Raw genomic sequence first — 21,948 nt, forward strand, 5'->3', positions numbered from 1 at the left:
TATCAATCATTTCAAACATTTTTGATTTTTGAAAAATACTATTTGTTAAAATCAATTATCAGAACAATATTAAAGATTTTTAATCAAAAATTTTTAATAATTGTGATTATGAGACAACAAGTTTGACACCAATTAATTTGTTTTATTAGTTTGAGGCCATTCGCGTTCAATCATTTCAATTAAATCTTTTTCACTTAAATTTTTCATTTCTTCAAATGATCTAAAGGTGTTATTATCATCAACTGTGGTCAATGTGGCCAAAGCTGTCAACAAAAAATAAATATATTAAGTTTAGATTTATAATGTATTCAAGTTTAGCAAATAATTTTTTTAATGTTTAAATCTTTTGATTAATTTTGTAGAATATAAGCAACTTATATAACTGTTAAAATATTAAGTAAAATATAACTTTAATATGAATAGTAATTATATGTAACTAACTTATAAGTAATATAAAGTTTTATCATTAAAAATTTATTAAAGTAACAGAAAAATAAAATTGGTATTAAAAATATATAAGAAGTATAACAGAGTTTGCATCAAATAATTAGAAGTTAATATCAAAATAAATACAAACCTAAATAAATAAATAAATAAAAATAACATAAATTGCAAATCAAATAAAAATTATGCCAACACTCGGTTAAGAGCTGATGCCATCACTATTAGCTATAATATTAAAAATAAAATATTGAAAAAATAAAATAAACATTGAAATGACAAAATAAAAACTAATAAATCAATGGATGATATGATATGTGTTGTTATATTGTATATATAGATGTGTTTGTATTGAATACCTGCAACTATTCTACTCCTTTCCATCACTTCTTTGGCCAATTCGTGGTTCAACGCTAACAATTGAGCCCTACGTTTCTTCTCTTCATTTAACTTGACTTTTGATTCATCATTTAAAATATTTTCTTCAGAGCCTAAAGCTGATGATGAAGAGGAAGATGATATCATGTGTTGATTGGTATCTCGTCTGACATCTTCATAAGTGGTGCTTTCGCTTAGCATTTTGCGAATCATCTCTGCTTTAAGACTTCTTTTCAGTTTTTCTGAGGCCGATATCTCTTCGGGCTCGTCATCGCGTACGTAGCGCTCAGGGATATCGATCTTCTTTGGAAGCATTATCTGATTGACAAACATTTTAATAAATAAAATCCTAAAGATTAAGATATGATCCAAAACTCACTTCACGTTCAATGAACTTGTCGTCGAAGTCATCATTCTTTTTGATGGTACTCTTGACGATGTCGGGTGTGTTAACATTACGACTCTGCAGATCAATGTCTGTATCATCTCTTGAACGCCATGTCTTTGAAATCTGAAGTCATAAATAAGATTATTACAACATTTCAATTGATGAAATAGTTGGTTAAAATTGAAATTTATGGTTGAGTTAAGGGGACTAATAGGTTAAAATAGGTTTGGATTGTTATCAAAAAAATAATTGAAATATTTATGTACCGAATGATAACTGCTATGATTTAAGTGAGGCTGACTGCTAGATATGGTATGATGTCTGCGGGTGGGCCCGAGTCGGCCATATTTGGACTCAAGTCGCCGAATGTGTGTCAAACGGAATGGAAAGGAAGCAGAATTGAGAGCAGATGTAGAGTTGCAAGAAGTAGATGGAAGTGATAGAGAGGCACTTCGGGTGCGCTCAGGCCTACAGAAGAGCTGTCAAATAAAATGTTTGATAAACGATAGATTTCATGCATTTCATGGCATTCATTATAAGCAATTCATTAAATTATATAAAAAATATAATAAAAATTATTGAAAATCATAATTTATATAAAAAAATTAATAAATAATATTTTCTGATATTAATTATTTGTCACAGAATTAAATTACACTAAATATCTAACTATAGATTCTAAATAATTCTAAAATCTATCAAAAGATTCTATACCTATAGGTATTACTATAAATGCTATTATTCTTTACATTATCTAAACATTAAAACTTATAAAACAATTGATTCTAACTATTCAATCAAAATAAAAAAATATGTTCACCTCTTGTTGTTGATGTAATAATTGGTTATCATTTGATACAGATTTGCTATTATTATTATTATTATTATTATTATTACTAATATTATTATTATTGTTATTATTAATAATATTATTTGAATTATTATACAAATGAGTTCTTTGAAATTCTGAATTAAGACTATCAATCAAACAATTATTGTCATCATTGCACTCATCCTTTTGGCCAAAATTATTGAAAATATCGTCGCCGTCGCCAAAATCATGATCTTCATAATAATATGGCGGTGGAATGGATCCAATACCACCAATAGATCCGGAGGCCATAAACTCACTGTCACTCAATTGACTACTACTCCAGAAAGCGTCAGAACTTTTTGACGAAGAATTAGCGAAATTAATTCTTCTTCTTTCTGCTTCTCTCTTAACAATCCTAACTGTTTTGATTTCATTTGGTTTTTGTGGTAAAATACCATAAAATTGTCGCATCTGTTCGTCAACGATATCCTCAACATTTCCAGACAATAAGTCTTCATTTGCTTGTAGTTTACTAAGAAGTTGTTCAGCAGTCATGTTGTCGATGACATTATTGTTGTTTGCAATCAGATTATTGTTATTTTCAAGATTTTCATAAAGAGGAATGTCTTCACCATCGAGACCACCATTTCTTTGTGTATGAGCCAAATCTCGAGTAGTACCTGAATCGAGATCTGTTTCCATATAAGTAGTGGTGATTTTCTTTTTTCCGGGCAGTGGTACGGCACCGGCCAACCCGGTAGGACTGGCCCGAACGATCTCTCTTTTCTTTTCGGTCACTTTGATTGACTCAATTGCAGCATTCAGTTCAACGCGTCTGTTATGCAGATCATCGATCACTTGGTTAATCTGAGCTAACTCTGCCTCAAGATTTTGAGCTCTGTTTGATTCAATGGCCTCTTCATTGGCCAAGACTTGTTTGAGTTTATTTTTGGCGATCAACACGTCGTGCTCTATCTGTGCGTTTTCGGCCGCTTTCTCCTCAAGACGTTTGGCTGAATGAGTTAAAAGACCTCTCACTCGACTTAACTCTCCTTCAATCATACGCTGCTGTTTCTTAAGCTTTTCAAGATTGATGACTGGAACAGATGATTCGGTACCTATTTTTGCGACTTTATTTTTGACGCCTTCAAGAGTGCGTTCAAGAATTTCTTTGTCCTGTTGAAGAACAGATAAATGTGTTGTTTCTTCTTCGAGTGACACCTGATCCAAGACAGATGTTGAGACGGCTTTTGCTCTTTTATCACTAAAATCGTCACCATTTATAGGATTATGCATTTTAATCATATTATCGACAGTTTGGATGAGTTGAGATTGCATGTCATACTGCTTCTCATACTCGACCAGTTGTTCCCTTATTTCTCTAAATTTGAGTTTATGTTCATCCCTTCTGTGCGGTTCAATCTCAATCATCTTCTCTTCGCTTTCCATCTGAAGTCTCAATTGATCACAATTTTTGGCAAACTGTGATTGAGTTCTTCTCAATTGTATTAGCAATAAAACCAATTCTTCATGAGATTTGCCCAATAGATCACCCGTTGAGACACACAATCGCGAGGACTTGTGATCTCGCAATGACTTAGGCTTTACGTGCATAGGTTTACTTGTATTTGGTTTCTGGATCTCTGAGTCGGATGCGTTTAAGTCGTCTTTTGAGCGCCTTTTGTGAGACGACCGACGCTTTCGGACTTTTTCAGCCATTATTGGACCCGAAATGGAGTCTAGAAATACATAAATTCTCTTTAATTTCTATTAAATACATTTATATTTTAAATATTATATATATTTTTTGTTTTTAATGACAAATAAGTTTTGTGTCAAACAGGTTGACTCTCACCTGTGGACAACTCAATCAATGAACTCAAATCAGATTCACTGTCACTGAAGACATCAAAACCTTTATTTAAACCGTCAAACTCTAATGGCACGGATTGTTGACTCAGTGATGAAGACCTTAAACTATAATTGTCAGAAAAATGTCTTTGACTGACTCGTCTCATAACTTCAATAGTCATAGAGTCATCAGATAAGTTATTATCACTATTGATGAACACAGAATCGTTTTCTTTGAGCACAATTTCTGGTGATGTTTGTTGTTGTTGTTGTTCTAGATTTTCATAGATATGTCTGTTATTGTCGGCAGTGTCTATAAGACCGTCCAATGATTTTGAGCGACGTTTCAAAAAATATGAATTATCTACAAAACCATTCATTTGTTCATCATATGAGAGATCAGTCTTTACTTGAGAGGAATGGCTTAAGTCAGGAGTGAAGCACCGTTTGCTGCCAGTGTTGGCAATAAACGATTTATCATTTTGTGGCACTTTTTGAAGTGTATTTCCCGCTTCATATTTGTTACGCTCGGCGTCAATAAATTTGGACACATTTGGCAGTAATAGTGATTTCAATGAATTCTCTATACTATCTGTCGCTTGAATTACAGTACTTTGAATGGCATTGTTTAGTGTGTTGTTTGTAATGCTATTATTTAACACAACCGTCGGTTCATTTTTATTATGATTATTATTAGTGTTAATATTATTAACCCGTTTGCCGACATCACCTTTTTGAAGAGATGTGGTCCCCAAATATCGGGTATTATTTAGAGCATTACATCGCGAAAGAAGTGGTGGCGGAGAACCCGTTTGACGGGCGGCCAACTTCTCTTGCAATGCGATCTGTTGTTCCTCTGATAACAGATCAGACATATAATAGGGTGCGTTTGCAGACCTTTGCTTTTCCGTACAATTATTGTTATTTATTTCTTTAGGCGAAGAACTCTTCTTCTCTTTATTGCTAGTATTTGTAACGCAAATATCTCCGAGTGCTTCATAAGCCGGGTTCGGGTTTAATGGCATTCGTGAACTCAGATGTTCAGCCAGATTAGGCACCGGTTCCGGTCGAGGTTTCTTATATGTTCTTACTTTGCAACCGGCCTTCAGTTTAATACCATTTTCTGCGATAACTTCTGGCTGATGGCCAACAGTATCAAAGTCACGACTGGCCTCATCGTCGGCATCATCTGCGGCGTCACTTTCTTTGTCGACCTCTTCATTACCGTTCATTTGAATGTAAACATCTTCATCTTTTTTGGCAATTGTATTCATATTAAGATAATCTGATTGCTGTTGTGACAGTTGGTCACAGTTGTGATGCTTTACTTCGTGAGAACTCGCGTTATCAATATGTTTGTCGAGTAAGTGAAGCGCATCTTTCGTTTCGATCACTTGATCCACTTTTGTCTGTTTAGTAACAGTCGAGAGATTTCGTGATAACGAATATAACTTTTCTTTACGAACGTCAGCAGTCTTTCTGAGATCAGCCAACACTTTGGTCAGCGGAGAGAGCATCAGTGGTGCAGACTTTGACGTATTATTCTCTTCTTCATCGATCGACGAGTTATTGTCCAACATTTCACTGTCGCTGACATAACTTTTTGCAAACAAATTATGATTATTATTGTAAATATTATTGCAATTCACTGGTGTTTTGCCGTTTGTATCACAATTGAATACATTATTAGATTTAATGGTGAGGTCTTCATTAAATAGTTTGTTATCATTTTGATTATCAATTGGCTTCAAGTTTTTGGTTTCTATTTCGTTAAACTTCTTAAGCAATCCTTTCACAGAGTATTCCTCGACTCCATCTCCATCTTCACGTTTTTCATAATTAAATTCATGTTCTGATTCTTTACTATGGAATTCATTTTTGTCCATTAAATCGATTGTATTGTTAACTCTTTTTAAGCTCCTTCTGGATGCAGTTCTGGCCAGTGATGCCTCATCGGGAACGGGTAGACCCACTTCATCCCAATCGTGTTTATTAAATAAATGTGAAATACTGTCATTCTTGCTGCTGACCGACTCATTAAAACTAATGGGACTCATGAGTATACTTTGTCGCCCCGACTCAAGTGATCTCTGATAAAATATAGTGGAAGCCCTATAATAATCCTCTTTACTTATATCCAGATCAGACTCTTTATCACTATCTTTGCCAAACGTATTGATATTTATATAATCAGGTGTCGTCCGAGAAATCATTTTATTGTCATTCAATCGTTTATTATTTAGCATTTGAAGGCTTAGTTCAGCTTAAAGTTCAGAAACAAATGTTTTAATATTTAAAAGGTTTTTTAATGCCATTATTTTTGTTATATAACAAATCTTTTTTATATTATTATTATTGCTTATGATTTAAGTTTTTAGTTTTTATTGAATCATTATTAAGAAAGAAACAGCAAAAAAAAGTTTTCAAGTTTTTTCAAAAAACATTCAAACATTCAATACATTATTATTAGTTGTGTTTTGTTAGTCACAAGAGAGTCAGTCAGTCTGTTCTTCAAGAAATTGATTTTTAAAGACATCTAATAATTGTTTCATTTGGTTATAACAACAAAACATATAAAACCGGTTTTAAACAAATTCAGTGAACAGGCATAAGAAAAATAAGTAGTATTTTTTGAATTAAAAATGTTTTTTAAATATATTTATATCATATGTATTGAGTGTTAGTCTGTTTGTCTGATATTTGAGCTCAAAGATTGAGTTTAAGTTAAGTCAACCGTTAGTAACACAATATAGTAAAAAATTATATTTTTTTTATAAAAAAAATAAGTTTTCCATTATTTCTAGTAAATTATGGAAAACTTTTTTTCATCAAACATTAGTTGATAGAGTACTTTGACATATAAGCAAACAATTGGTTATAATAAGTATTGAAAATAATAATATAATTTTCAAACAATTAACTATAATGTCTATCATATGTTTATAGCGTACAATACGGCAATAATGCCTTTATTATAGTATAATATATTAGTTTTTATCACAAAATAAGACTAAAAATAAAATCTTTTGTTAGTAATTCAAGTAATAATAATAAAGAAATTAATTTTTTATTAGTATTTGTAGTCGATTTGCAAGAATAGATGCAATTATTTGTTATGAATGAATAATAAAGAAATAGTAAAATAAATAATCGATGGTTACATACCCTCGTCATCTGAGGAATAGTTGACTGATGTGTTCTTTTGTGGTGATTGTATGTTATCATCAGTTTGTGTCACGAATTCACTTCCATCTCCAATACTCTTTGATCTTTCTCTTTGTTGGTACTGTTGTGATGGTATGTAATCTCTGTCTTTTTGCTGCGAAACTTTGAATACATCCTTCATTGTGAACTTTGAGCGATATTCTTCAGGTAGAGGAGGTCTGGAGGGCAGTTCCACTGGTTTTGTACTTTGTTGTTGCATTGATTGTGGAATCGGTGGTACCGGTGGTTGTTGAGACTGTTGTTGTTGTGACTGCTGTTGTTGTTGCTGTTGCTGTTGCTGTTGTTGTTGTTGAGGTTGAGACCAATTTCTTTTGGTTAGCGGTGATTGAAGCATTCGTTGCTTCCATTCAAGTAAACGCTGAAGACTTTCTTCTCGTTGATAGTTTCGAGGGGTTTCCGGATCTAAACCATAGGAATTGGCATTTGATGAATGATAATGAGGTAAATGTGAAGACGATAAGTGATGTGAGAAGGTTTGGTTTGCGATGTGATTATCGCTTTGAGGAGATGTGACAATATTGGCGTTAACCAAGTAGTCAGACCAGGGACGGGGCTCTTTGTGACCGTGATTTGTAGTGTTCGGTACCGATGGATAATTAGGTGGCGTTACATAATTTGTTTGTTGTTCTAAATAGAATCGGGAATAAGGATCGTACCGATCGAGACTGGATTTTGGTCGGACGGGCATAATATTTGGCGGTTCCTGTGTTTGCGATGCATTGTAATAGTTATCAGATGGTTGAGAACCAGTAGTAAAACCATCGTTTGGCATAATCTTTTGGCACTCATCATCTTCTTCTTCATCTTCCTGATCGCGCTCCAGAAAGTCTGCCGAATGAGGTCTCGGAGGGAGATGAGAAAACCGGGGGGTTTGACTGGGAGGCGGCAAATGATATGGAGGTGACGTTTGTTCATCATATGGTGGATAGGATTGTGTGAAATAATTATTTGGCAAATAATTGCTGTTATAGGAGTCATGTGCTATCAGATCTGGTGTCTGATGACTGTGACTATTATATTGTGCTGTCGGAGGAATGACATACAGGTCTGAGTTGTCATAATACTGGCGCTTTGGCTTTGGAGGTGCGTTCACGTAATGTGATCGTTGAATTGGTTGTCTATGTTGTTGATAAACTACTGGAAGACCTACCGAATTGTAAGAACCGGGATATTTGTCATCTGAAGCTATATTTTCTTCATACGATTGATTATTATTGACTGCACCGGAGTTTGATCGTCGCGACTGATATGAAACAAAGCCAGACTCCTCTTCGTCTTCATTATTTTCATCCACAACTTCCTGTCCGTCTCCATCATTGCGAACGGTAGAGAAAGCGGTAGACAACTGCATAATAGATGCCAAAGACAATGAGTTCATCCATTGGCTCTGACTTTCCTTAGAGTCGGCGGCAAAATAGTATGTCTTCATATTATTGTGCTCTGCTTTGAACGCATACTTGCGAGCGATTCCATCCTCATTAAGACACGGAGTTATCTTATAACTCGGAAGTAATAGTGATCCCAATAGTCTTTCCTCTTCCATATCTATTATTTAAGTATAAATAATTTTTAAAATGTTTTTTAATAAATACTGATCTATAAACATATGCTGTCATTTGTCATTAACTTATAATAATATATTGTCAAACAATTTCGTGATAACACAATTCAAAGTAATAAATGGAAACAAATAATAGCTAAGAGAGAAAGAGAGATAAAGAGAGAGAGAGAGAGAGAGAGAGAGAGAGAGAGAGAGAGAGAGAGAGAGAGAGAGAGAGAGAGATAATCTCAAGAGAAATAAATGAAACAAAATGTTAATTATAATAAAACTCTAAAAAGAGCAGTGAATGGGAATACAAATAATAAAATGAAAAACAATGTAAAGATTGTTTGATTTATTATTTAATATTAAATTAATTGTATTAACAAATGTTCGCATAAAATGTAGTAAATGTCACAAAATTATAAATAATGTATAAAAATAAATAAATATTCTGTTTATTAACATTTCATACATCAAGGATTGAATATTAAAAGATGTAAAAAACAGATAAATATTTTATTATTAAAAACAATAAAATATGAATTATTAACTAATTCATAGTTTTATAGTTAGTGACTAAAATTTTAATAAAAATCTTGTATTATTCACTCCTTATATAACATTCTGCATATATATATATATATATATAGTAAATATAATCTCTTTTAATGCAATTTTAAAAATATTATTCAAACAAAAGCATTAAATATCTGTAAATTGAGAGTACGTCTGATTTAATGAAATTTAAAACCGGATGAAAAAATCAAACACTATATATAGAGTATTATATGAAATAAAGGATACATACCTTTATAATAAAATAGACAATAGTCTGCGAGGACACACCATCTCCTCTTCCATTGTTTAAGTGCCGCCCCTTCGAGCCGATAGAGCCAACCGCGAAGTGTGACCTGAGATTCGGTTGATCTGCGGACAGGAGGAGAGCGCCACGAATTGCCTTTACGTTTATGCAATTGAAGTCTAATCCCGTCCATAATTCGGTGACTTTCGTTGTCTAAATTGACGGGAAAATAACCGACGGGATTGTCTGCATAATAGTATTGGTTGTCGTACTCCGACCGATACACTGCCGGTGCAGATCTGTTATTAACAACCAATTCTTGTAAGTCGGTTATGCCATTCTTGGGCTGAGGATAACTGAGCAAATGATCGCCAACTTCTATTGGCCTATAATTTGATATTAAAGTTAATAAGGAAGTCATTTATTGATCACAATATGGCAAACAATATCAACGACAATATCATTAGGATTGCAAAGTCATATATTTGAGTAAATCAAATGTCAAATAATATACCTATGATTGCAACAAATAAATTTAGTCCAATCCCATATACCCCAGTGCTCCATATTTGGATTATTATCCAATATATGCTACATTAGCTGTTTTAATCACAATTATCGATCACTAATATTATTGAGTAAAGTATTTGTTGAAAAAAGCATTTAATTGCATTCCTCTACATTACATTAAAAAGAGGCCAAAAAATACTGATATATATATATATATATATACAGTATATACTGTTAGACACAGTGATTGAGCCCTAAATGTCAACTAATTCCTAAATAATATAATATAGTGGTGGCTAACGACCAAAAATTCAATGATCTCCCTGTGCTGTCCGCATGCTCTGCACTGTTTGCACCCTTATTATCGATTTCTCCGCTCTCTTCCTGTCTTTTCATTTGCTTCTCACTCAATACACATCTCTTACAGCATCTCTTTGGCAAAGAATTTATACGCTTCTCATCCGAAAACAGAGAGAGAGAGAGAGAGAGAGAGAGAGAGAGAGAGAGAGAGAGAGAGAGAGAGAGAGAGAGAGAGAGAGAGAGAGATGAACTAAGAGACTGACAAACGTATCTTTTTTCCAGTATTTTGATTCAATAAAGAGACACATATACAGTATAATAAAGAGTGAAAAAAGTGTTTTAGTGTACAACTAATAGAATATATTTTATGATATATACTGTATATACAGTATATATAAATTTATACATATATTATAGGCATTCATTGAAAATAATAGAATTGAATAGATTTTCACGAGTTATGAGCTAACAAATAGTGATGTGAATATACATTAGAAATATTGAATATAAGATACTGTTTATACATATGAATAGAAAAAGTCAATGAATGACATGTGAACCTAATGTGACACTCAGTCAACACAATCACATCGTAAATAAAGTCGGTTTGAGATCTCATCTATTTTTAAACTCATTTTCCAGTTCAACATCTGTAGCCAACACAGCCTCTCAATTGTCATCATATATATGATAGTATTGTGACAACAATTTTATCAAAAATAAAACACATTTACTGTCATTTGTAAAAATATGATAATTCTTACATGTTTTACAGACAAATATATATATTAATTAATATTTAGTGTAATATAATTAAGTTGAGATCATTTATGATTTTAATATAAATACTGTGTATAATATGTCAATATGTGTGTGTTATTTGTTTTATCGATTATTATGTAATATAAGTTATATAACTAGCGTTGAGTTATTAGAGATGAAATGAAGTGAAATAAAATGTAAGAAATACTAACGAAATGCAATACAAGATTATAAATGATGAGAGTTTCAAATGAAATATTGAAAATCTAGTATTAAGTGTATTAAATGACAAAAAGATTTAACTGTTTGTAAAAGCCTTTGAATAATACATAACAGCCGTAAAAACATAAGGTTTTGACATTTGGTTTAACTGTATTGCAAAACACAGACAATATTGTCATTTAATACTTTTATTGAACACATATTTATAAAATATTAAATAATTATATATTGAATAAAAAATATTTAAAAAAAATAATATTATATCATACTTACAATTGACAACTGTTTTTATATACAATATTTCAATGTATTTTTTATCAGGAAAGTTATTCAAATGTTTTATTGATTGCTATAATTATCACAAAATATTAAGTTATTAATAATAGTTTTATTATTATCAAGTTTCAGATGAATAGTTTTGATGGCAAACAAAGAGTAATGTTTGCCAATAATACCGGATTTGTCTCGTAGGTGTTCCTCAAAAACAGTATATAACTTATTATGTATATTTTATAGGTATTGTCTATGCATTCATAAAACTTATTAAAACAAAAAAAAATAACAAAAATATTTGCTGCAAAACTATTTCACTCTCCCTAAGCGTCAAACTTCATTCAGTCAAATATTTTTGTAGGCCTTTCCATAATGAGAACCAAAATATTAGACAATTATTCAATTCATACACACGTCTAATGTAATAATACTATTTGATGTGATTTTTATGTAATGAGTTAATTGCACTATAAATGGGATGAAATATATTCGTTAAATAAAGTGCTAAACAAGTGTAAAGTCGAAACAATAGTGGACACAAAAATTGGTGTTTTTCTAAATCAATGAAACAGTTGTGTTGAGAGGTTGTCTTTTTTATCAGAGCTGACACAACAAACACCACAATAACACAAAAACTAATGCTTATGTCTGAAGGTTTCATAGCCCTCATTGAAGTCTTATAATTTTTAAGACCCTCATAGTTCTCACAGAGCACTGGTAGTACTCATAGCAACCATAGGAATGGGCTCTCAAATCAGTTTCTCACTCATAGTATTTCAGTTTATGGCTCACTCTATCTCTCAGTCACTCCAGAACTGAATGTCCCGTAAGGGACGATCCGTGGCACTCATAGCCTCTATATGTATGTACAGAGAGTTTCTCTCCCTATGTTCTCTGTTGTGGCACTTGTAGTCTTGTAGTGGGCATAAAATACCGACGAATAGAGTCTGTATGGTTGGGTCAGTGCACTAAACGAAGGCCTTATCATTAAAGCAGTCTTTCAATATATAGTATATACTAGTGGTTAGTGAGCACCAGATTCTCTGTGGCACTGGTAGTGGCACTGGTTGTCAGAGAACTGTTGCATGTGTTCCCCTCCTTATGTATTGCCCTTTAATGCTTAAGGCAATGAGGAAATGTATTAGACTAACAATACTGTATAAAGTATAAGACATATTACTTACTCTTATGTCTTAAGCTTAGCACTATTGCCCAAATCATGAGAGCACCGATAGGTTGGATGTGAGTCGAGAACAACTTTTTTCAAGGATTTTCTTTTATTACTGTTGTTAGTGGTGTTAGTGTTGTTCAACATTTTATATAAGACTTCATAACTAGAATTTCTTAAAAGATTTTCATTATTAGACTCTTTTTCTATCTTTTTCTAACTATCTTTTGATGAGCGCTCATGTATTTGGCAGCACTTTTAGTTTTTCAGTCATAACCACTCAATCTGTAGTCAATTTTGCGTTTGTCTTCATCTTCGTGTTGGGTCTGAGACTCAATCGCTATAATATCAAAAGTTTTGTTAAAATATTAAACAAAAAATCTTTGACAAAAACCTGTAATAATGCGATTGAAATGAGAATTTAATCAAAGATTATATTGTAATTATAAAACTGTAGACAAAGTTATATATTACTGAAAAATCTTTACTAAAAACTTCTAAAAACAATACAATATTTAATATATAGTTTATATAAAAGCTTCTGTATTTTGTTTTCAATCATATAATTACTGATTCAACATAAAACTCATGTCAAGAGTATTATCAAAACCCGTGGGATAATAGTAATCATATCTAATATTATCTTTGGTTTTGTTAATCTGTTTTTTCAAAACAATTACTTTTTCACTAAATAGTAGTTTATTCCCACTCAGTGTTAGATAGACTTCAAGCAACAAAAATTATTGCATAAAATAAAGATTATCCAAACATAAACATTATTAAACTTAAAGGCTTAAAGTTTAAGAACCTTTTAATTAACGAAAAAATTAAAAAATATAATATACCGATAAGTTTTTTTTAAAGAGTACCGGCAAATGAAATCTTCTAAAAAATAATAAAATTTATATCAAATATTGATAATTATGTGTTAGGTTAATTTCATGTTATTTATAGTTTTTATTTAATATTAAATATTTATTTTACAAGTTATAAATCATTAATCAATAAAAAATCAAGTTTAAATAATTTTACAAAATTATAATAATAAATACCATATTATTTAGCATTATTTCTAAAAAATGAGAGGGCATTGCTTATTACTTGATTAACATCCACTGAATTTGTCGATAAATTTGAATCACTATTTGATTCAAAATCTTTATTTTTATTATTAATATTATTATTATGACTAATATTCAAATTTTTGACATTTTGTGAATTGAAATCATTATATTTTGGCATTTGTTTGTTAAAATGATTTTTTGTATTATTATTACTAAATTGTTTTCTCGAGTCATAGTTAATCGGTGGAGCAAACTCTTGGTTTCGCTCTTGTCTTTTATCTTCAATATAATTATTATATGAGTTTTGTTTGGGTTTAGCTGTCAATTCAGTTAATACTTGATGTAAGTCTCTTTTGCCGACATCCCATTCCCGGACAGCTGTCGGTACAGGTCTCGGCTCAGGAATAACAGACATAACATCATTACTGATATCTTCATCAGAATCACTGGAACTTTCTTTCAAATCGACAGAAATACCTTTTCTTTGAGCAACTTTTGCGAGTCTGTCTCTCATTAATTGTTTGCGTTTGTGTTTTAAGTTTTGTTTCGCTAACTTCTGATTCACTGTTTGTTCTCTCATTTGGTTCAAAAGATCCATTTGTTGTTGTCGTGTCTGTTGGTCTTCAGAAAATGCATAATAAGCCACTCCATGGTCTCTGATTTCATTGAACTTAACGTTCTGGTAATGTGTATGTAAACTACTTCTTTGTTGATCATCTTCTTCTTCATCGTTCGATTCTTGACTATTAAGTTCATTCTTGGCATTTGTTTCCCACTGTCGGCGCTCTAATTCTCGCCGCAAATCACTACTCAGTAATTCATTATTTGCCGATAAATTAACTATTGATGAGATGTCAGACTTGATCGACGAGTTTGACTCACTTTTTTGAAATGATTTTTTATCGATATCTAGAAAATGTGGTAAATCTTTCTTAAGACACCTTCGAGTTCGACCTAAAGAATCCGTAAATTCAGTCCATTCTTCTTCTTCTTTTGTTTCTCTTTTATTTAATGTTTCATTTCGTGTCATTTGATTACAATCTGAAGCCTTTCGATAAAAATCAACGAGAATTCTATCGTCTGTTTCATCTTCAAAGTCATTGTTGTCTTTATTTATAAGATTTGGATTCTTTGATAATTTTTCGTATAATTGACTCTTCATTTCAAGCATTTGTTTTGACTTTTTGAGTGCCAATTCTTCTTCTTCTTCTTTATTATATTCTTCATTCAATTGTCTTCGTTTAATATCAATGGTAATCAATTTGTTAGCTTTTTGTCGCAACTCTTGTTCAGTCTTTTCGCGCACTCTTTTGCCTAATTTATACTTCTTATGATTCAAATGATTGATTGAATATAAGTTGTTATCATTTTCTTCAATAATTTGTCTTTGATTTTCCGCCAACTTCTTCATCTGAAGTGATTCATGCTTTCGGTACAGCTCTGCCTTCAGGTCGACAATGGACGACATGTTGGCCACAATCGGTTTGCTTTCGTTCATATCGTCCAATACTTTGATATCAGTGACAAACAAATCAAAGATCACTTGTCTGTCAATAAATATAAATAAAATATTAATTGTTTTGATTTAACTGTTTGTTTACGTTATGACAACTAATTGATACGTTGTTTGTGATAAACCCATACATTGTTATTAAATATAGATGTATTGGATTTGATTACTAAAGGGGACTAATAGTAGTATAAAAAGTGTAACACTTTTTGTTTATAATAATGTGATTTAAATGACATTCAAATCGTGTTTTTATTTGAATTATTTATTTGAAGGACTTTTGTGAAGGAAGTGATCAATGAATGCAATGAATCGACATTTTTGTCGCCAAAACAACGCATTTTAATCGACAAATTGAAAGTCTGTTTTGTGGACCAATTTAGTGATCAGTCATAAGAGCTGTCATTGATGTCATTCTGCAGTTGGAAAAGTACTGAAATATATCGTGACTTATGGCGATCGGGTAAGTGATGGGTTGATTGGTTGCAATGATATGGATGTGGTGTGCATTTGATGGTAATGAAGGTATCATTTATCTTAAGGCATGTATGTGTGTTCCCAGTGTTCACACGAGCTGTTCTCGTCAGTCACTAAGTTTGAACACCACAGTCCGTGGCCGGCATTCTCGGAGACCATTAGACCAGACAGTGTTAAATCCAAACCAGAATTAGGTGACGGATATGTTGGACGAAATGCTTTGAAGGTATCCATCGATATAAAGATATGATATTTACTTATTATACATATAATACCCGCATATCTTCAGGTTGTTTGCGGTAAATGTGGTAACGGTTTGGGACACGAGTTTCTCAAAGATGGACCAAATGAAAAGTCGCGGTTCTGAATATTCTCGGAGTCTCTGACTTTCATTCCCAGAGAGAGTATGTCATATGAAACCAATTGCAATATTAATATGAATCTGACATTAATTTTATTAATTGTTTAATTCAAGAATTATCTGTCGAAATGTTGCAGAGACTCAAAGACTTGGACACTAATAATAATACCGATAACTCAAATCAATCGGTAAATAGCAATAATAAGGATAAAACATGTGATCTTCAATAGCGTTGCAAAAAAAATGTTTTATTATCACTAACTATGATGTCTTTTGTTCAAAACTCTTTGAGTGACAAAAGACTGATGAATAGTGATTTCATTGTTTACCAAATATGTTAATTAAATATATCCATAGATTGTTAAGTTTAATAATCTTTAAATATAAAATATCTTTATATACGAATTATTCACACTATTGTTAAATAACTAATGTCACAAAATTATAACGATATATTCATTACAACAATTATATAAATCGATAATTTTTTTAATTGTGAAGATTATGTTGATATTGACTGTAGTTAAATGACAAACTAAACAAATAAGAAAAATATTTTATTTTTAATCAAAACTCATTTAACATATCATAGGATATGTAGTCAATAATAATAAATTACATGCAATTATTATATGCATTATTAGCGATAGATTTGTTTGGATTATTGTTAAACCAGACAAAAGGCATCCAAAAGAGACATAAATTATTATTTAAATCATTTTTATATTTGATATTATCGTTGTCATACTTATAAGGGCTAATCGTTTGCATCGGAGCTGAACCGTATTGAGTACAATATTGTTGGTAATACTTTAACTGCTCTTCCAGACGACTTTGTCCCGATATAACAGGCATTTTCATATAGTCTTCACTGGAGTGGTCGGAAATACTCGAAGTGGTTCTTCTTCTGGATGAACCTCTTGTATGTATAGGTCGGGCCAAATTCACTTGAATTGTTTTCAGATTTGAATTGGTCTCTTCCAAGAAAGTTGTTTCTATCAATTAAATAGATAATTATATAATATTTATATTTATTATATATATATATATTATTTGTTAACATTCAAACCATTTAAAATCTTAAGCGCAGCCTCGGTCTCAGCTCTGGTTTCGTAGTGAATGAACGCAAAGTCCCTTATTTTCTTAACTCTTTCCACATGAAGACCATCGAAAGTGAAGATGTTTTTCAAATCGTTTTCTGAAATGTTTTGATTAACATTTCTCACGTGAAGTATTTTCACCTAAATATTGTTAAGTTAGTCTAAATATATTTTAAAATATCATTTGTTACAAATACTTCATTCATAATTTCCTCGTCGACTTGTGGTTCAGGATCAGCCCAATCGACGCGAACATCCCATCGATTCCATAGTCGAAAGCCTGAACCCAAACGACGTCTAGCCATTGCCGCGTCGTAATGGGTCTCGTATTCAACAAAACAAAAGCCACGATTTCGATCACTATAACTGGACATATATAGGATCACATCTTTGACATTATCGGTGATTCGTCTCATTTCTTTAAGAACATCCTTTTGCTTCTTATTTTTCGGGATACCGCCGATAAAAAGTCGTGTTTTATCCCACGACAGCGTAACAGCAATCAAATGATTTGGTCTTAACAGATATCCGTTGTCCAATTGTTTGGCCACTGATTTCGCTATTTTAGAGTTCGTGTATTTAACAAAAGCAAATCCACGAGTGGTTCCGCTGTAGTCCATCATTAGTCTCATACAGTAAATTGTCCCAAATTTGTCGAATGTTGGAACCAATTCATCTTCATAAGCATTTCGCGGAAGATTTCCGATAAATAATTCCGAACCTCTTTCTGGTTCCGGTAATGACGTCAAGTCCTTTAGTCGGTATAGTCTTTGGCCTTCAATTTGCTCTAATTTATAATCTGGTCTTAAAGACAACATCTTAGCAATTGATTCATTCTTCTCTTCATCCATTGGACACATTTCTTCCATTTTTAAGTTAATTATATTAATAATTATAATATAAAACTTTTAGATATATTAATATTTAATTTACAACGATGTGATCGTTTCGAGTGTTATAAACAAAATGAAATAAATTTATACAAAATTAGCTATTTTATAGAAATCTAATTGACTAATAAATCAATTATTAGAATCAAATATGAACAAAAAACTAATATATTAATTGCTTATATTAAGCAAAATTGAAGAAACTAAGTCATTGATTACAATCTAATATTTTAACATAAAGTTGTAATTTATTCACTAATAATTCTCATATATTCACTTATATGTTTAAATCTTAATTATAATTAAGGAGTTTATAAGCCTATTATTTGATCAAAATCTTTTCAACTATTATCCATAGATTAATCAATTTCATTAACAAACTGCTAATATCTCAATCTATTGACTATAACATCAAACAAAAGTTTTTAAAAGTATATATCAATCATTGCAACACTAAGTGTTAGGAATTAAGAAAAATTAATTTTCATTAATTTCTTGGAAATTTAGATAAATCTGGAAAATAATAAAACTTTAAACATGAGAATATAATATTATATTCACTTATTTATTGCAATTTATTTTTTTTAATCATCAATTAAAATGTTTAATAACTTTAACTCTTTGTGTGGTTAGCAATAAAATCAATGCTTTGCTACAACCGTAATAATGAGTTAAATTTATATAATCATATATATAAACAATTATTATATATTATAAAATGCTTTTTAAAAAACTTTCAAATATTATATATAAAAATATATATATGTTATTAAATATACACATATTAAATATATGTACAAAAACACAAAATCCAAGTCATAAATACAAACAATTGGTTAGATATGGAGTTTAAGGGCAGTAATGACAGTCAAGAAAAGGCAACACTTGTCTCTTGATTTGGCTGTAAATTAATCAAAGAATTGCTGCTTTCGACGAGTTCTGCAATCGATACGCGACCTCTTTGTCGCACAAACTTAGCCACTGATTGCAACTCCTCTTTGGTTATGTATATAAACTTTCCCCTGTCGTCAATGACACCAACTATAAGCTCCTGTGCCAACAGATCCTGTACTCTCTGTATGACGTCTTGTATCTTCATATGGAAATGTCCGGCCAGTTCTTCCATGAGAACCACTTTCTGATTTTTAATGTATTCAATAAATGTCTGCAATTTATTTTGCGATTCACTTTCATCTACGTCCTCATCAAAGCCCTCTTCTTCAACGGCAAAACTTTCTTTAAGTTTAAGATATTCTTCTAATTCTTGTTTTTCTTTTTCTTCTTTAGCCGAACGCTCCGCTTCTAACTGTTATTCAAAATAAATAAACAAATAATAGGATTAAAAATAATTACAAAATAAGTTAAAATATCAACAATTATTATCAATCAATAGTTACCAGTTTTGCTTCTTCTTCTTTAACTTTTTGTTCTTCTTTAAGTCTCATTTCGTCCATCTGTTTCTGTCTTTCTTTTCTCTCTTCTCTTTCCTGTAAATCTCTTTCTCTTTGATGTCTCTTTTCTTCCTTTGCTTCCATTTTCAACCTCTTTTTCTTTCCTATCTTTTTATCGACAGGAAGTTCACTGTCGAAGTCTTCGTCTTCAAGTTCTTCATCATTAGTGTCTGTTCTGAGTGGAACTCTATTCTGTCGTTGTCTTCTCCTGACTGGTCCGTCATTTTGTCCATCATTTGTTGGTCTTAATAGTCTTCGACGTCGTTCAGCAATAGCCTCGTCATCGTTGGCCTCGTTTGCATCGGTTCCTCGTCTGGCCCTTAAAAGAGTTAACACTAACAGCACGACTACGAGTAGAGACACAGCCAAAGACAAGTAGATGACTATATCAGACATCGATGACCACAAATGTGTCACAATTTGATGAAAATGTGTTAGAAATCAGTCATTCATTCATTAATTAAATGCTTTCGTGTTTTGTGTTTACGTTCAGTGCTTTCGTGTGTTTTCCCAATACTTTAGTTATTATTATTAGACATCAATTACGTCAAAGTCTGTCATTTATCTGACATTTCAATCATTCAATCATTGAATTTATAATTAATTATTTATATTAAGTCTAAATTGTATTATAATTGTAATTAATTATTTTATTTTAAAAATATGTTTTAAAATTAAAATTACATTTGTATTGAAACATATAATCAATTAACAAAAACAAGTTATTAATCTTTAATTGATAAGAATATTCTTGAATCAATTTATTTTAATTAATGATAATTATTTCTATTTAACAAATAAACTGAATTTTAAGATTAAATATTCTTTTATTAAAAATCAAAAATTAATTAAATAATTTTATATAATGTAATTATATAATTTCCTAAATTTATAAATTATAATTTATAAAATGAAATCTACAGTAAATATTTTCTTTATTTGATTAAACTTTAAATGTAAATATAATTGTATTATTTATTTTAGTAATCATGTAGAATATTATGATATTAAGGTATATATATAAATGGGTTAAATTTTTATTTATCAAAAAACAATATTCTTTAAAATAAGTATAAATCAATAATTTTGAAGAAAACATTAGAAATATACTATACTTTATGTATTGCTTTTCAGTAGATTATTATATCATACTTTAAAGTTCACACAATATTGTCTATCAATAAACTATTAATACTGTATATACGGTATAATATAAATACTATATCAGTATTAAACTATGTGTTCAAATGTGTGGGCCGTTGCCATCCAAGAGCTCAAATACTAGACGTGTGGGCGTCATATGAATTGCCATTTTTGGAGTATCAAACACTGCCATCATTTTGTTATTAAAAAACCGTAAATATTATTATATAAAAAAGTAATTTCTTTACTATATATATATATATATATATATATATATATATATAATATAACTTAAATTTTCTATTTGTGTTAAAGGTGTTAATCTACATAAAGAATTCTATTATATAAACATAAATTTGTATAAAATGTTATTCAAATTTATATAATATTATTAATGAGAACTTATGAAAAATTATAGTATATATAATAAGAGCATTAAATTTAATATAAAATAATTTTAAAAGTTAGTGACATGAATGACAATTTAATGCTTAACATAGTTTATAAGTTGCTAATAATTTATTATTTTAAATATACAATTTTGATGATTAGACATTTTAACAAAATTTTATATCACAAATTTTCGTTTTAAATACAATATTATGTATTAATCAAAAACTAAATTTAATAACTTTTGTATTTAAATAATTTTATTTTGCTTAACTTATAGCAAATATTAATACATAAAGTATTATTTCCATTTAATCTAATCATATGTTTATAAAATAAAATATCAAATAAAATATCAAATATTTTTTGAATACATAAAATGTATTTTTTAAATATACTTTTTTAATACTATAATAATAAATGATAGTTATATAAACTAATTATAATAAGTTTTTTTTAAGTATAGATATTCTTAAAAATTATCAAAACATAAAAAAAATCAGACTTTTATTTAATTATAAGACATATGTTAAGAAAAATGTAAAATTCGTGATCAGTGTTAGATCAGTATGTGTGACAACAATAATAACACAATCAAATCAATTAAAAATATATTATAATTATTATCAAATATTACATTAAAATTATTATAAGACTGTGTGTGTGTCTGAGTACTAATGGATAAGAAAACAGTTAGATATAGTTATAGTGTGTATGATCTGTGGTAACAATCTCTTCCCGATATACTATAATATATTTCATATTTGTAAGACTTGTTATTTTAATAGACAACTTAATTACTAAATTAATAATAGTAACTAAAATCATTAATAAATTAAGTTCTAAAATAGGAATTTAGAAATAATATTAATTAAATTAAAGGTC

At 30.3% G+C, this 21,948-nt stretch overlaps 5 protein-coding genes across 5 annotated transcripts; 1 reads left to right on the plus strand and 4 right to left on the minus strand.

Moving 5' to 3' along the window:
* Window positions 1–132: 132 nt before the first annotated feature.
* On the minus strand, window positions 133–10,057 carry LOC128966460 (uncharacterized). The gene is made up of 10 exons (XM_054313310.1): window positions 9,957–10,057; window positions 9,449–9,828; window positions 7,038–8,642; window positions 3,877–6,135; window positions 2,133–3,760; window positions 2,028–2,078; window positions 1,474–1,686; window positions 1,199–1,330; window positions 801–1,137; window positions 133–263 (listed from the first exon to the last, which is right to left on the minus strand). The coding sequence occupies exons 1-10, from the start codon at window positions 10,007–10,009 to the stop codon at window positions 133–135; spliced, it is 6,789 nt and encodes a 2,262-aa protein (XP_054169285.1). The 5' UTR covers window positions 10,010–10,057.
* Window positions 10,058–12,943: 2,886 nt separating this feature from the next.
* LOC128966461 (coiled-coil domain-containing protein 174-like) lies at window positions 12,944–15,348 on the minus strand. The gene is made up of 2 exons (XM_054313311.1): window positions 13,955–15,348; window positions 12,944–13,017 (listed from the first exon to the last, which is right to left on the minus strand). Exons 1-2 carry the CDS (start codon window positions 15,237–15,239, stop codon window positions 12,944–12,946), a joined length of 1,359 nt encoding a protein of 452 aa, XP_054169286.1. The 5' UTR covers window positions 15,240–15,348.
* Window positions 15,349–15,484: 136 nt separating this feature from the next.
* LOC128951839 (methionine-R-sulfoxide reductase B1-A-like) lies at window positions 15,485–16,485 on the plus strand. Its single transcript, XM_054297120.1, has 4 exons — window positions 15,485–15,714; window positions 15,794–15,954; window positions 16,018–16,132; window positions 16,204–16,485. Exons 1-4 carry the CDS (start codon window positions 15,660–15,662, stop codon window positions 16,317–16,319), a joined length of 447 nt encoding a protein of 148 aa, XP_054153095.1. The 5' UTR covers window positions 15,485–15,659; the 3' UTR covers window positions 16,320–16,485.
* A 219-nt stretch (window positions 16,486–16,704) lies between these two features.
* LOC128966462 (APOBEC1 complementation factor-like) lies at window positions 16,705–18,181 on the minus strand. Its single transcript, XM_054313312.1, has 3 exons — window positions 17,387–18,181; window positions 17,159–17,330; window positions 16,705–17,084 (listed from the first exon to the last, which is right to left on the minus strand). The coding sequence occupies exons 1-3, from the start codon at window positions 18,056–18,058 to the stop codon at window positions 16,705–16,707; spliced, it is 1,224 nt and encodes a 407-aa protein (XP_054169287.1). The 5' UTR covers window positions 18,059–18,181.
* Window positions 18,182–18,895: 714 nt separating this feature from the next.
* Window positions 18,896–20,056, minus strand: LOC128951830 (DDRGK domain-containing protein 1-like). The gene is made up of 2 exons (XM_054297111.1): window positions 19,477–20,056; window positions 18,896–19,385 (listed from the first exon to the last, which is right to left on the minus strand). Exons 1-2 carry the CDS (start codon window positions 19,924–19,926, stop codon window positions 18,948–18,950), a joined length of 888 nt encoding a protein of 295 aa, XP_054153086.1. The 5' UTR covers window positions 19,927–20,056; the 3' UTR covers window positions 18,896–18,947.
* Window positions 20,057–21,948: the final 1,892 nt, after the last annotated feature.

The sequence above is a fragment of the Oppia nitens genome, unplaced genomic scaffold (genome assembly GCF_028296485.1).
Source record: "Oppia nitens isolate AA-2021 unplaced genomic scaffold, nextdenovo-longstitch-racon4-pilon3 scaffold1_pilon_pilon_pilon, whole genome shotgun sequence".
NCBI lineage: Eukaryota > Metazoa > Arthropoda > Arachnida > Sarcoptiformes > Oppiidae > Oppia > Oppia nitens.